At 40.3% G+C, this 15548-nt stretch overlaps 2 protein-coding genes across 5 annotated transcripts in view; one reads left to right on the plus strand and one right to left on the minus strand.

Moving 5' to 3' along the window:
* LOC310681064 (uncharacterized protein) overlaps nt 1-15548 on the plus strand; it is a 111355-nt gene that overhangs the window by 78109 nt on the left and 17698 nt on the right. For all 3 annotated transcript variants that reach the window (XR_014513091.1, XR_014513092.1, XM_083448459.1), the window contains 2 exons: nt 7958-8035; nt 10270-10383. Coding sequence is in view for 1 of the 3 variants with exons in the window: in XM_083448459.1 (XP_083304585.1) it covers nt 7958-8035 (78 nt within the window). In the remaining 2 variants the exon portion in view is untranslated. The remainder of the gene's footprint in view (nt 1-7957; nt 8036-10269; nt 10384-15548) is intronic.
* NEGR1 (neuronal growth regulator 1) overlaps nt 1-15548 on the minus strand; it is a 434347-nt gene that overhangs the window by 6643 nt on the left and 412156 nt on the right. The window lies entirely within an intron of this gene.

The following is a 15548-nucleotide window of genomic DNA, read 5'->3' on the forward strand; positions in this document are numbered from 1 at the left end:
AAGGGAAAAAGTCACTCACAATAATATTGCTTTGAATGAAAACAGCCACAGAGAGAAAGCTCCGCCTTCCCTTCCACTGATCAGACAACAATGGGGGGTAGGGCGAGGGGGCGGGGCAGGAGTCAGTTTCAAGAACACTGAGGAAAGGGAGCCAGAGATTGACCTGCAATCTACCAAAACCTCATGGGGATCTACCAATAGATCGTGATCGACTTATTGGACATCTCTGCTCTACATGAATCTGGCTCATCCTCAAAAGCCTTTGCAATGCATGAGGGAGATGGGGATGGATTGTCTCGACTTTGCTGTCATCAGGGTTGATTACATGTGATGAGAGGACATGTTCCATGCACTTTACTCCTTGGGCCAAGCACTGCTCTATCATGTTTCTCACATTTTTCAGTATCTTGTTATGTTTCGCATGTGCGGATGCTGTTACACTCATGTCATTTGCTATTATGTGCACTTCTATGGTATCTCCAAATGTGTCATAATTATTTTGTTGAAGCACTTCAATATTTGACTTAATTCCAAAAGGTAGACTAAGAAATTTGAATCTGCCCCATGATGTGTTGAAAATACATAGGTCAGCGGAATTCCCTATCCAGTCCATTTTGCCAAATGCATATTTTGCATCCAGAATCATAAAGATGTTTATACCAGCGAAACGACACTGAACATCTGCTGCCATTGGAATGAAATAATGTTGTCCTCCATTCTGGGATCCAAGCAAATCTGCATTTTGCTATTTTTCACTCTGTCAGTGATGCTCAAGCACTCAAGCTATTAACCCATGCGGTAGACAGAGTCATTCTGGCTATAAACCCTTCTTTCTCCAAAAGCTCAAGTGATTATTTTTTTTTAAAGGCTGTTAAAATGGTATCTGCATACCTCCAATTTGATGGATGGCTGTTCTGGGTTTGTGGATCTATGATTTATCCCACAAATTTTGCCGGATTCCTAAAAATTCCATTCATCTTTAGCTTGGGGCAGTTTGTGCCAATTCAAGCTGAGATGTGGTCAAGCATCCTGACCTAACAGTAGTGTGGTAGATGATGTGGTGATGAAAAAATTGAAGACTAGTTTTGAATCTTCCTATAGCTGCTATGTCTTGTCACAGAATGAACAGAGCCTGTGAGGTGGTGTTCTCCTTGCCCTCCTGTGGCCTGGCTTTGATCCTGGTACCTTGAGTGCTATGCTGTTTTAGGACTTGCAGACTTCCAGGAATTTGTCACTCTGTCACCCAGCCGTGAACTCTGTCTGTGTGTGTGCAACTTCAGAGGCTCTGCAGATGTGTTACTGCCTTTTATAAACTCAGATTCCCTTAGTAATGTCTCCTTTAGTTTCTTAATCTGTCACACTGCTTTTGACCCTGAGCATGTATGATCCTCAATGCCCCGAAGCGCATTGAACACATTGAACACATTTTGTTTCTTCCTGTTCTGAAAGATTTTAAATGTTAAAGTTTCTGTTTCTGTTAAATGAGAACGACAGCAGAACCGGTAAACCCCAAAAACAATGTTTTTATGATAATGTGATTTCTTAGGACTGTTTAATCACCATCCATTGTTGGCCCCTTTGTATCTGACTGCTGACCTAGGGAACCCTTCTTCAACCTGGTGGATTCTTAAATAAATAAATGTTGGAAATTGCTCCAGGGAAGAGACAGAGCAAAAGAGATTTCACGGTCTCTCATATGATGAGGTTAAATATACAAGAGCATTTTACTGACCATTTAAATGAAGCAATATCATCAAGCTTTTAGATCATTATCAGAAAAGTTATTAACTCTTTAGAAAAGAGATCTAGCAGGATCTCACTAGTCCCAGCTGAGGCCTTGCATACTAATGAGATCATTTAAAAATAATAATTAAATATACACTTAAAATGTATACTCTTAAAAGATCACATACAGATTGTTAAAATAAAAATTACAGCAACAGCCCTTTCATTAAAAGTAAGCAGCCCTAATAGAGCAGAAAGTTCCAAAGGGCTGATTGCAGCAAGCTGCTGATTCTGTTCCCCTTATCTGTACTTAAAAGCAATCATAAAAACAGGAAGAATAAAATTACAATATGATAAAATAATAACCATAATAATCATCATAGAAAGCTTTAAAAGAATGAGTGGCATAAAATATATTCCATAGTGGAATACAAGGTTCATATTTCTACCAAACATACCAAATATTCATGAATGTTGCCAAATAATTCATTCCCACTATGTATGTTTGCTCATATATCTATATCACTAACAGCCTCCAAGCTGTTACAACGTGCTTCCAGAACTTGAGTACATAGTTACAACTCCACCACATATGCCAATGTGTTCCTCGTACATTATAACTTTGCCAGCATAAAGGGGAACCTGATCTCGCCATACAAGCTAGTCAGACCGGGGTTTAAAACCAGTAGTGGACCACCTTCAAAGAATTCTCCCTAATGTTAGTAGACATGGACTTAAAGGAACAAGTGGACCAGAACTTAGGTTATTGAGAATCTTTCTATGCCCTTCTAAAATGTGTCTGTGGGGGGGGGGAGGGGGTTATTGGGTTGCTGTTGTTTTTATTTTGCTTATGTACTTTGTGGTTTTATATTCTGATTTTATTCTGTGAACTGCCCTGAGACCTGCAGGTATAGGGTGGTATAATCAATCAATCAATCAATCATCATAATCATCATTATTCAGTTCACCTATAGGGTCCGGCTCCCACACTGATTTCAAATTAGTAAGTGGAGAGAACCACACTTGTAGGGAATATATCAGAGACCCTGCCTTTCTGGGCACTTGTTCATAGCTATCAACGTTTCCCCTTTTTAAAGGGAAATTCCCTTATTCTTAATAGGATTCCTCGCAAGAAAAGGGAAAAGTTGACAGCTATGCACTTGCTACAGCTAGATGTTCATAAAGTTTCAGTGCACTAGTGGCTACACCATGCAATAACAATGTAATTTAAGTATGTTGATGCACCAGCCCTGGGCCTTTGAAGATGCAGCACATTACTATGCCCTCAGAAACAAGATGTCTGTCTTTTCTTTAGAGACAGTTTTCCCTAAAATCTCAATGTCTAGTTTATTCACACAGATTTCCCCCCTCTTAATTCCTGTGTTCTTGCTCCTTAATATTGACAAAAATATGCTAAAAATATGCACAATTCTCACACAGTATATGTATTATCATATGCATGCACACTCCAGGTTTCCATAAAGTAACTAGCACATAAGCGGAGACATACAACAATGCACACAACTGTATAAAAATACTTCTCGTATTTTTTCTTGTATAAGGCGCCCCCATGTATAAGATGACCCCTATTTATTTAACTAAAAAGTAAGAAATTAAGTTGTTTAGCTTTTTGGGGGGTGGGGTGGGGGAGGTCACTTCCACCAATCGCTCACCCGCCTGCCTGCCACTGCCAGTCGCTTACCACAGCCACGGCCGATCGCACACCTCGCAGCACCCGCCAATAGTCTGCCTGTTCACCGCCACCAACAGCCAACCTGCCCACTTGCCACAGCTGCCAATCGCCTGCCTGCCTTGCCACAGCCGCCAATCACCTGCTCAATTGCCGCAGCCACAGCCAATCGGCAGCAGGCCTTGCGCAGCCACCAATCACCTGCCCAATCGCTGCTGCCAATCTCCTGCTTGCTGCTGCCATTAATCGCACGTCCCCCCTCTGCATTTACTATCCGTATATAAGACGACCACCCAATTTTTGCCTTTTTTTGAGCATCTTCTTATACAAAAAAAAAAAAATACTGTACAAATTAGTCAAATTATGCTGCATAAATGTAGTACATAGTAGTTCCCTCTTCATTTGACTCTTATAAATTTTATATATATGATGTATTACTTGTTGTGTATCGTTTTGCATATAAGTAGTTGAGCTTTTGAGAAATGCACAGGGGGCTGGGACATAAGCAGGCACTCAGTACAAGAGGTGGTCTCAAGCAGGTGGGAACTGCCAATTTCCAGTGTAATTCCATTTAAAGCTGATTCCTCCTCCATCCTCACTCCTCCTTCTGTTATGGGGCAATGAGCGAGCCTTTGTGATTACCTCATGTTATGTTTGCTTCATGTTACGTTCTTTCAGGTTACATCCCATGGTGAACCGGAAGTACTAGAAAGGGCTACCTCCAGGTTTCGCCGCTTGCGCATGCGTAGAAGCGCAAAATCATGCTTCGCACATGCGCCCAAGCACCAAATTGCAACCTGCGCGTGCACAGACGTGCTGCTGTGGGTTGTGCTCTTTTCATGTTGCGAACGGGCCTCCAGAAAGGATCCCGTTCACAACCAGAGGTACCACTGTACAGACATGGATGCAGAGTTGTCTGTGTGTGCAGCTTGGCTCACACAAAAGCAAGTAGACTGGGGTCTATGTCTCTGAGCACTGGAAATTATTGTTCCCTCAAAAATATAGCGACTGAATTCCAACGCAACTTAAAAAGCAAAAATGCCAATCTAAAAGCAAAACCCATTTCTACTTTTCTCTTATTCATGTGTTTAAGGAAATGGGGCACCTGCAGTTGTTATTGATTTATAACATTAAGATAAAGGTAAACAAATGAGCCGTGCGACTCTCTAAGCTTTCATTTAAAGTTCTTTGGCAGTAGCAAAGGTATCTGTAAAGCAAGATGTTTTGGTAATCAACTTCCAAAATAGACAACAATGCATTTAATTCAAAGTACCCACAATTCACGTCAAGGGCTAAGTTGAGAGAAGTAGAAATGCAAATGAAGGTCTGACCTCAATTTTGCACAAAGGCTTGAATACAGAACACAGGCAGAGCAGGTGAAATAAATGGGGTTGAGGCTGATGAAGCAAATTAAATAAAGTCAAAGTTGTCAAAATGAATTAAACAATGTTCGAGTTGCTGAAGCAAATTATTCAAAGCCAAAGTTGTTTTTTAAAAAAATGGCCCATATCAATTCCATGTGTTCAGCTAATAAACTGAACCTTTAGATTTCATTTGTGAATTTGAAAAAGCTCTCTTTGTCCCAGCCATAATCAGTCATGGACCTTGCCGCAAGGAACCTAATCCGCACTTCATTCTGACCTGTGTCTTTAAATGCCTTGTAAAAAGCCTTCAACTGGTTTTTGAGCTAGTGCACATGTAAATAATAATAATAATAATAATAATAATAATAATAATAATAAAAAGCACTGCTCCAAACAGATATTTTGCATTGTTCAAGCTCTGTGCTGATAACTTTTGTAGACTACTAATTAAATACCTTCCCCTCTATCCAATCAAGGCCCTCTTTTGATGTGTGCCTGGCCACTCCAGGCTGGGGCAGCAGATGGAGCAGCTGTTGTCGCATGGCCCATCAGCCTGGCAACGGTGATGAAGTATTTCTCCCGATACTCTTCTCATCACTGTTATGACAATGTACGTTGGGAGGAAGTACTCCTCTATTTCTCTAACAATGTCAGATACTATGATAGCAGATTATATGAGCAAGACGGTGGACGGATTCCAGCCTGTTTCCAAGAAAAGTCCCACCACCCCTGCTTCTCTCACACCAAAGAGGAACAGAAGCAGGTAGTTCAGAATGACAACTGCCACTGATGCACATTTTGAGTAGCAAACAGTAATTGAATTTCTCACAGCTGAGGAGATCTTGCCAACTGAGATTCACCACTGCATGATGAATGTATACAGACCTCTACATGTCGTGAATGCTGGATACGCTCTTTGAAAATTGAGCTTAAAGCTAGACCTTATGGCAGCCAGCAGGAATAACTATTAACAAAGAGAATGCACAGATAGCAATTGAACTGGTTGGCAAAGACTGACACATCACATGGCATGAATTGAAAGGAAATCTCTGCATCATTTAGTGCACTACACTAGCCACGGAGGCCATTTGCACAGAATGCTGCGGGCCTACACAAAGGAGCATTGTTCTGCCTCAAATCACGATGGGTGTTAGGAGAAGGCTCTAGAAAGCATCTGTCCACGATCAAGGGACCTTGAAAAGGAGTAACATATTTTTTTAAAAAATCAAAATGTAACAGTTTTTTGTCTCATACTACACTAGCCATTTTTTGAGATCTTCAGGAAATAACTTTCTGAAGTCTGAATGGATGAAGAAACTATGCACTGAAGCAGTGAAAAATATGGCCAAATGGTATTATGGCATAAATTCTTTGTATTAACATGAATAGCAGGTGTTATACGCCTCTTAATCTCTTATGTATGTATGGCACACTGTAAATTGGGCAATTCGTGTTATTCTAGGGATGGGCTTTTTTGTTTGTGTGTGTTTGCCTTCACACTAGCTGGTTTATGGTGGTTTTCTACCTTATTAAGAGCTACTGATCATGATTGTTGTGTACAGTGGTACCTCGGGTTACATATGCTTCAGGTTAAAGACTCTGCTAACCCAGAAATATTACCTGGGGTTAAGAACTTTGCTTCAGGATGAGAACAGAAATCGTGCAGTGGCAGCACAGCAGCAGCAGGAGGCCCCATTAGCTAAAGTGGTGCTTCAGGTTAAGAAAAGTTTCAGGTTAAGAACAGACCTCCAGAACAAATTAAGTTCTTAACCCAAGGTACCACTGTATTGCCTTCAGTGTTAGAGGCATGTATACCTGGGGAATCACAAGTGGGCTGTTGCATCCATGTACAGCTTCTGGCTTCCCATAGGCATCTGGTTGGCTATTGTGAGAGCAGGATACTGGTCTAGGTGGTAGTGGGTTGTAGAAGCTCTTGTTGGGGTTGAATATTGAGATGAGGTGAAGTAATTCAGGGTGCTTTCTCCCCTCCCCAACTCAAAGGGTAACATTAATAAACCCAAGTCAAAAGTTTTGTGTTTCTTTATCTCCCTGTTGTTTCCATATTTTCTGCTCTTATTTCTCTGTGTTTTCCTAAATCTCTGTTGCTCTTGTTGTTGTGTTTCCTAAATCTCATTGTTGTGGTTATATTTATTTATATCCCACCTTTCTCCCCGATGGGACCCAAGGTAGCTTACAACTAAAACAGAAACAGCTAAAAAGAAAAGGCAACCATTGGAAAAAAATAAATAAACATGCACAGGGTTGCACTGTAAAACATTATCTTAGACATGGGAGGGAAAAGTAAATTTAAAAGAAACATATATACTCTCTACTCTGGTGAAAACCATGTTCTGTAGTTAACATAGCATGTAGAAGAGGAGTTTAAGAAGCAAAGGATCTTCGCTCCAAGAAGCAAGGCTGTCCAAAATGTCTGCAAAGCTTTGAAGAACTCTGCGTTTATTTATTTTTGTTGTTAAAACACAGCAGTGGAAAATTTATTTAAAAGGCAAACAGTTTTTAAACATTTTTTTAAAATCTACATTGCTATGCTTTAACAGCAGCAGCAGCAACCACCCTAGAGCTTTTCAGAACTCTGCAGGCAGCTGGCAAGGTTCATGTTGCAAAGGAAGACACAAACAAGCTCTGGAAAGGTCTGAAGCTGCAAAAATCCACACGCAAAGATACACACCACTCAGCGAACTTTTAATTATGTTTAGGTAAGAGGAAGAAGACAAGCCCCCACTCCCTCTCAAAAATGTGACTCTTACAAAGTTTTAGCAGGTGTGATACGGGCATTGTCCTCTAGACTGCCTGCAATTTAGCAGACATAATCCACTCTGGATAGGCTTCTATGCTTGTAAATTCCACCTACTTTGGCCAAAGGGGGGGGGGATTTTTAGATTCCCCATTATGAGGAACAGAGAGATTCATTTTATACAGAGTGGCACGGAACCTGAATTACAGATTTAAGTGGAGAAAACACAGAGCAACTCAGAAAAAATTGAATTAAAAGAAACATATAGATACAAGGTAATATTGGGGCCACCGCACATTTCTACTAAATATGCCTTTGGTCTAATCAAGCAAGATGCTTCTTATGTTCTATTCTTGGAACTAGATTGTTCCTGGTCCACCCGCAGGATCTATGATCTTAATATTCATGCTCTCTAAATTTCAGGTGCCAGTATCGGATACAAATGCTCTCTCATCTTCCAGACAATCAAGGACTTTCATCTTTCAACAGCGACCTAAATAAGTAAGTTTGAAAAAGTAATGCTTCTTTGGCAATACTTGTAATGCATTGTGTTATCCAGGTACTTCTGCAATATTGAAATTGGTGCTTTATAGTTCTGAGTTTGGTGGTCAGGGTGCTCAGGCCAGATGGTCTGAGCATATGACATAAATCCTGGCCCTATTACACTGGCTCCCAATTGATTTCCAGATCCAGATCAAAGTTCTGATTTCGACCTATAAAGCCCTAAAATTATTTTCCTAGGAAAATATTGTGAGTGAGCATAGAGAGTTTCCTCTCCCAGGATTTTCTTTAAAGGTATCAGAGAAATAACAGGTAACCCAACAGAGCTTCATGTCAATTTGTAATATTGCATTAATCATCATAACAAATAAATATACCTGAATATTTGCTAATTAAAGGTCCTTTCTGAGCTTAGCAGAGTATGAAACACAAGAGAGGCAATGAAATTAATGGAAGAAATACGCAAAAGTTCATCCCATTTTGTTTGCTTTGTGGTGCTGCAGTCCCCTGAGTTGGCAATTTAATTGTGTTTTGAATAGCAGACCTAAACATTTCCCTCATTTCCTTGTAAGAGAAGTCAGAAGCACAGCTGTCACGCTCTTGACAATTTCCAATTTGTGTTGAGTTATTTGCTTCTTATTATGCACAGAGTATGACATGAACAAAACATCACTTTAACTCCTTCTTGGGAATCTTCACCTAATACAATAAATTTACAGAATATAAAATCTAGGCCTCAATTCAGGAACTTTCATTTGCATGAGCAATGCCCTCAGCTTTAAACACTTTGTAGGCCTCACTAATCACCTGAATGTTGCTGAAGCAAATGGAGTTCTCTTTTACACTTTCCTTCCTTTGATTATAAAGCGAAGTTAAATTAGAAATCAGTATGACAAACCAACCTTTCATTTAGATCAAAAATCAAGCTAGGAAGATCAAGCATACTGTAGGTGGTATTTCATCTTATCATATTAAAACAGTTTCCTCAATTTACTACATAATCTGGACTGTTGTGACTTCTTAAGCAAGCAGAAAATTATGCTAATCTGCTTTCCTTCATATGAACTTCAAGCTTAATAAATCATATCCAGATTGTACAAATGCAAACACATCAGATCTACAATGCATCTGTTTTATTTTTATTTTTTAATGTAATATTAGAAAGGTAATTCAAAGTAAGTAAATGAAATATTCATATTTCTTCTGGTAGATCGGATGCAGCAGCTGGTAAAAGACAAACTTCAGTGCCTGACACCCACAACCTGTTGACACCAGACCTTTTGTCTTCATAAAATCATAGAATCAGTGGGGCTTCTCTGTCCTGGTATTGCCAAGCATTCACAAGATTGGCTTATTCCCAGAACTGAAGGATACAAATCTACAAAATAAAAACCCAGCAATGCTGTTTTAGCACTAATTACACAGAGCTGTTGCTTAAAAATACATATTTTGAGAAGGATTTAAAGAAACAAACAAAAAAGTGCACATTTAAATGCTTATCCCAATGCTTACCTGTTAATGCAGAAACAGGACAAAACGGACTTCTAGGTGCATAGATATGGATATGATTAAAAATAAACTGAACGGCCCACCCCTTTTAGTGTGTCTGCATGTGGATTTAATCTTAGAGCCACCAAACCTGTAAGCCAGCTGAAGCACAAAGCCAACGTCTTTTTCACCAGTGTGATTGCTTACTGTTGCTGTTAATTATGCACCCTTCACCCTAAGGTGGGTTATAACATTTAAACACAATCTTAATAACAGTTTAAAACAACCTATCATCACAAAAATAAGTTGAGTTCTGAGAACATAACTATTTATTTATTTATAAATTTATATACCGCTCTATACCCGCAGGTCTCAGGGCGGTTTGCAAGATAAAATCAGAAAATAAAACCACAAAATAGATAATCAAAATCAAAACAAAAACAACCCAATAACCCCCCTCCCATCTATCTGTCTGTCTGTTTATCACACCGAACCAGCTTTTAGTTAGTGCAGTATCTGTATATTAAAGTATATACTCTTGGGAAACTTTTAACCTGAATTATACTTCTAATAATGTTTTAAATTGCATATCAGTTGCATATTGATTTCAGTGTACAGTTTTAACTGTTTTGCTTTGGGAGAAACCCAGTGAACTCCTGTTTTGGGAGGTGAAAGGAACACAGTTAATAAATTCACCCCACTTACCCAGGAGTATGCTTCATTGACTTTAATATGACTTGTTTCAGAGTAGACATGGTTGGAACTGCAGCCTAAGATAGCCACCAGCCCCAATAGAAGTGGCTTGTTCCTGTTGCTACCTTCCCGTGAGCAGCTATTCTGTGTTGAACCAATTAAAACAAGTAAGCCTGGTTTCCTTTAATAGTATTCATGAGTCTCCTGTTCCACATATTACCCTCACAACACTGAGACATAGACTGACAGTGAATAGCCCAAGGACAGCCAGGGAGACAAGTGGCTATTTTAACCCTGGCTTCCTACACTCTCGTCCATTTAATATCCTTCCACATCTTGGGAAGAGGCATAGAAATGAGGTGTAGGGGATAATCTTTTTTCTATAGGCCTGATAGTTTGGGGGATGTGTGTCACTTAAGACTAACCAATTCATGCTCCTGTACTATTTGGGGGCCATTCCTATGGAATTTAATGGGGCTTACTTCTGAGTACAGTGGTACCTCGGGTTAAGAACTTAATTCATTCTGGAGGTTTGTTCTTAACCTGAAACTGTTCTTAACCTGAAGCACCACTTTAGCTAATGGGGCCTCCTCCTGCTGCTGCGCGATTTCTGTTCTCATCCTGAAGCAAAGTTCTTAACCCGAGGTAATATTTCTGGGTTAGTGGAGTCTGTAACCTGAAGCATATGTAACCCGAGGTACCACTGTAATGTATGGTTACTGTGATGCCAGGGACCCATTCTAGAACAAGGTTGGACACTTTTCAGTTGAGTTATGCACTTAGTACTTTAGTATTCACATTTTTGCAAGGGAGGAGGATGGGAAGAAAACCAGAACTTGGTTCCACACATGTGACTTACTTGATCCGACTAATGTGGCCTTATTGGGCCGGCCTACATGACCTCCTTGGCCAAAGGTGACCCACCAGTTCCATAGCTTACTAGCAGCCATCGTCTAAACATATTTTAGTTCTTGAATGTTCATTTTCCGCAACATCTAGATCTGCTAATTAGGCTGTTGGCAGCAAAGCACTACGTTGAGAGACATTTGGGTTAGATCTCTTCAATTTCAAAGAGCTGTGCTACTTCCCATCCCTTTATAATCATCCTCAAATTGGAAAACATACGGATATGTTATTCTTAAGAACCCTAAAAGTATTCAAATTAGATGTGAAGGTCAAGTGACTGTTTGTTAAATAACTAGTAAATATAGCAGAAACCTAATTCTGCTTAGCTTAAAATGATGCCTGGAATGAGAATTTATTATGAGAACATCTTGGTGTCGGTTGTGGGATTGTGACTGCCTTGGGGCTAAATCAACCTTAAGGAAGTCTGGCTATTAGGAAAAGAAAGAGAAAGAAACCTAAGAGACCAGATGCTAGTTCATTTTGTAGCTTGCCAAATCTCTGAGGCATGATGTGTGGTGAGTGATCTATTGGAATGTGCTGCCATCTGGGAAGTCCACTAGGCACAGACTCCTTGTCTTGACCTGTGTGACCTCTCCAGCTGTTCCTTGCTTTTCTCTATCTATATACAGTATATAAATTAATACCCTTTATCAAATCTCCCTGTCAAACAAGTGGCATCAACAGCAGTGCTACCGCACTAAGAGATAATACACTAGCCATGCTGTCTTTCTAAACTCCACATTAAATCATTTTAAAACTTTTGGAGATTACCCTCCTCCCCCAGGCTTCCTACTGCAGCCCGAAGATGAATCCCCTGAAACATGTGAAAACATCAAACACAGAGTTTGATGTTAGCTTATTCGTCCATTCTAATACAGGTACTGGAATGGGGAACCTTGGGCCTGGAGACCAAATGCCTCCCTCCATGACTCTCTGAGTCATTCTTGGAGCTCTCTTCAAACCACACACCCATCACCTACTAGGGCTGGGTGACAACTGGTTTTCAATATTGTGATATATTGATATATCACGATATCTGAAATAAAGAAGGAGCTACACAAAGGCGAAAAGGACAATGTCTTGGCAACTGCTACTACTTAGGGGTCTAAAACTGATAAATGATATTATCAATCACCTCATGGTCACTTTCAGCAGCAGGCAAGGAAAAATGCATCCAAATGAGACTTTTGGTTTGGGGCTTGTCTACCAAGTGGTGGTATTCAACACAATCCAAAGTATGCGGATGAGTCATAGTGAATACAAATAATCTGGGACTGCCAGACTTCCAGCAAGCCTACTTCCAGCAGCCTGGTGGCAGCAGAATCAACAACAGCAAGGGAAGGGCAGAAGCAGCATGGCAGCAGGGGCACAATAATCAGCAATCTGCGAAGCATCGCCATAGCAGTGGGTGATAGTGGCAGTAGCGGTGGCAGCCTGCGAGGCCTTGTCGTGGTGGCGGCAGTAGTGGCGGCCTGCAAGTCCTTGTAGTGGCAGCAGGAGACAGTGGCAGAAACAGCTTGCCTGCTGCTGAAACTGACTGTGTGATGATTGATCATGTCATTTATCCAATTTAGACCCTTAAGTAGTAGAAGTTGCCAGGACATAGTCCTGTTCGCCTCTGTAAAGTTCCATCCTTATTTCAGACACTGTGGTAGATTGCAATGTTTAGCTGGTGATATTGTGAGGTTTAGCTGCTGAAACCATTGCAGTGTTTAGCTGGTGAGTTATCGCAGTGTTGAAAACCAGTTATTGCCTAGCCCTTACACACATTGTGATTCGTGATATATTGCCATTTCTAATACAGTGGTACCTTGGTTTGCATACGTCTAGGTTTGCATACATTTTGGATTACAAACACATCAAACCTGGAAGTGCGTGTCCCGGTTTGCAACCTTTTTTTGGATTACAACCCATTTTTGGGGATTACAAACAAATTTCTTTTGGAGGCCCCATTGGCGAAAGCGCACCTTGGGTTACAACCTGTTTTGGTTTACAAACGGACCTCCAGAACAGATTATGGTTGTAAACCAAGGTACCACTGTGTTATGAAACAATTATCACGATGTGAACTTCAAACCGATGTTGGACGATATACCGCTATATCGCCCAGCCCTATCCCTGGCTTTACTTTGCACCATTCTTTAGTGTTTTTGCCTGCCTGGAATGCTCTAAGAGTCTCTCTTGCTTGTCTGTATATGGAGGATAGGAGTTTGCCTAGGAACTAGCCTACTGTACGGATCTATTAATCAACCTAAAATCCTAATTGTGGGCTTAAGAAAAAGAGGCACAATAAATATCTTGGCATTAAATAAAACTCTCCACCATGGATCACTTAACCATTCTTCTTGCAAAGGAATAGCTGCCTGCATTGCATCATAAGGCATATACAAACAATTATATATCTTTAGGGGAAAGGGCTTGCTGTTACAATATAGGCTTAGGCACAGTGGGACTCTACCCTAGTTGGTATTTTCCAGATGATAATGAAAGACAAATAATATATAATAAGCACTTATGCCTATTTTCCTGATAAAAGCACTACCTAATATTTGCTGGATAGACTATGCAGCTTTGGAATTGCAATTCAGTTGCAAGTGATAAAGTGTAGTCATTATGTGCTGTGTTCAACATTGCTACCTTACATTATTTAGCAGATATATGTAAAGATGAAGTAAAATTTAGCTTAGATGTAGGCTGCTGAGTCTGCTAATGACATCTTTGTTGCAATAGCTGAAAGAGAGAGGGAAATGTTGGTGTTAACGTGTGTTATATTAATATAGAAGGATCTCCCCCCCCCCCCAAGATAAGCCTCAGGTTTGGAGAAGGTATAATTGCCATGTAGTGAAATAAGACCAATCCTTAAAATAAGTAATGAAGGAGAGAAGGATTTTGATAAAGTACTATCTTGTTATCATTCAGAATGCAAATTGTTTTTATCTTCAATTAGTGAATTCTGCTATTGGTAAAGATAGATCACATATAGGCAAGCATGCCATTTTTAGTCCTTGGGGGAGAGTACCCTTGCTTTATTAAAGGAAGAAGCTAACAGTATTAGTTTTCATAACTTCCTGGCCAGGAGGTTATTATTGTCTAGGGATCTAATTTCTTCTGAATGGTTCTGCCCAACCACTGTGGACTCACGGTGTTGCACATCCCTTTTACAAGGAAATCAGCACATTTTGCCTGCCTGATTTCAGCAATCTGTTCCACGGATAGGAAATAATAGACAATATACTTTAAATGAAACTAGATACCATTCCTTGGAAAGAGTCAATATGAGCCTAATAATTTGACAGTCCTCTTGAAGAAACCTCAACCGAGTTTGCTTGTGTTTGTTATTGTAAGAGTCATAGGTCCCCCAAGAAAGATTGATTTATCCACATTTAAATCTCATTCATGCTACAATCTCTCCTTTATGATTGACATCAAATTTGATGACAAAAGCAGCATGGTTAGAGCCAAGCCTTGAAAATGAAATGTTTTTCACGGAGTATATATGCATAATGTACTTGTCAAGTATCTATCCCTACTCCTACCTGTATAATCGTAAAATTTGTAAAGCTGCATTACATACAAATATTTAAACTGGAAAGATAACTTTTAAACATCATTTTTGGTGACGAATAAAGGAGAACAAACTACCCTCTATTACTGTCTATTGAGAAAAATAATTATAGCCCTAAATGGCACGGTATCTGAGTACACTGAGAAGCACCTCCTTCTACATGGTTTCCCCCCATATGCTCTGTTCAGCATGTGAGGTCGTGCTTCAGATTCCTTGGCTATCTGAGGTGGAATGGGTGCTGACAAAATGCAGGGCATTTTCTGAGGTGATGTTCACCCGGTGGAATCTCCTTTTTGTTGAGGATCTGCCTATCCTTGACACTATATGCTTTCAGGAGCTTAATCAAACCTGGTTATGTAAAAAGGCCTTTTCACTTTTATGGGCATGCTAATCGTGTCCCGCGGGGGGCCTCCCCACTATTTTGTCCATACATTATATTTTGGTCTTGGGACTGGCTGATTTGCTGTTTGCAGGAATTTCTGGCTTCCTATCTATTATTGTATTATTATGAATGCTGTTTAATGTGGGTTTCATTTTATGTTGCCTTACATTTTATTATTGTAAGAGACCCAGGGTTCTTTTTAAAGGGTGGGCACGATATGAACTTTTAAAATACATACCGTTTTTTTCGCCCTATAGGACGCACTTTTTCTCCTCCAAAAATGAAGGGGAAATGTGTGTGCGTCCTATGGGGCGAATGCAGGCTTTTGCTGAAGCCTGGAGAGCAAGAGGGGTCGGTGCGCACTGACCTTTCTCCCTCTCCAGGCTTCAGGAAGCTATCCGCAAGCCCTGGGAGCCCGCGGGAGTCCCCCAAGGGCTCCCCCGGCTTGCGCAGAGCTGCCTGCTGAGCAATCGCGCTGG

The sequence above is a fragment of the Podarcis tiliguerta genome (genome assembly GCF_965153285.1).
Source record: "Podarcis tiliguerta genome assembly, chromosome: 6".
NCBI lineage: Eukaryota > Metazoa > Chordata > Lepidosauria > Squamata > Lacertidae > Podarcis > Podarcis tiliguerta.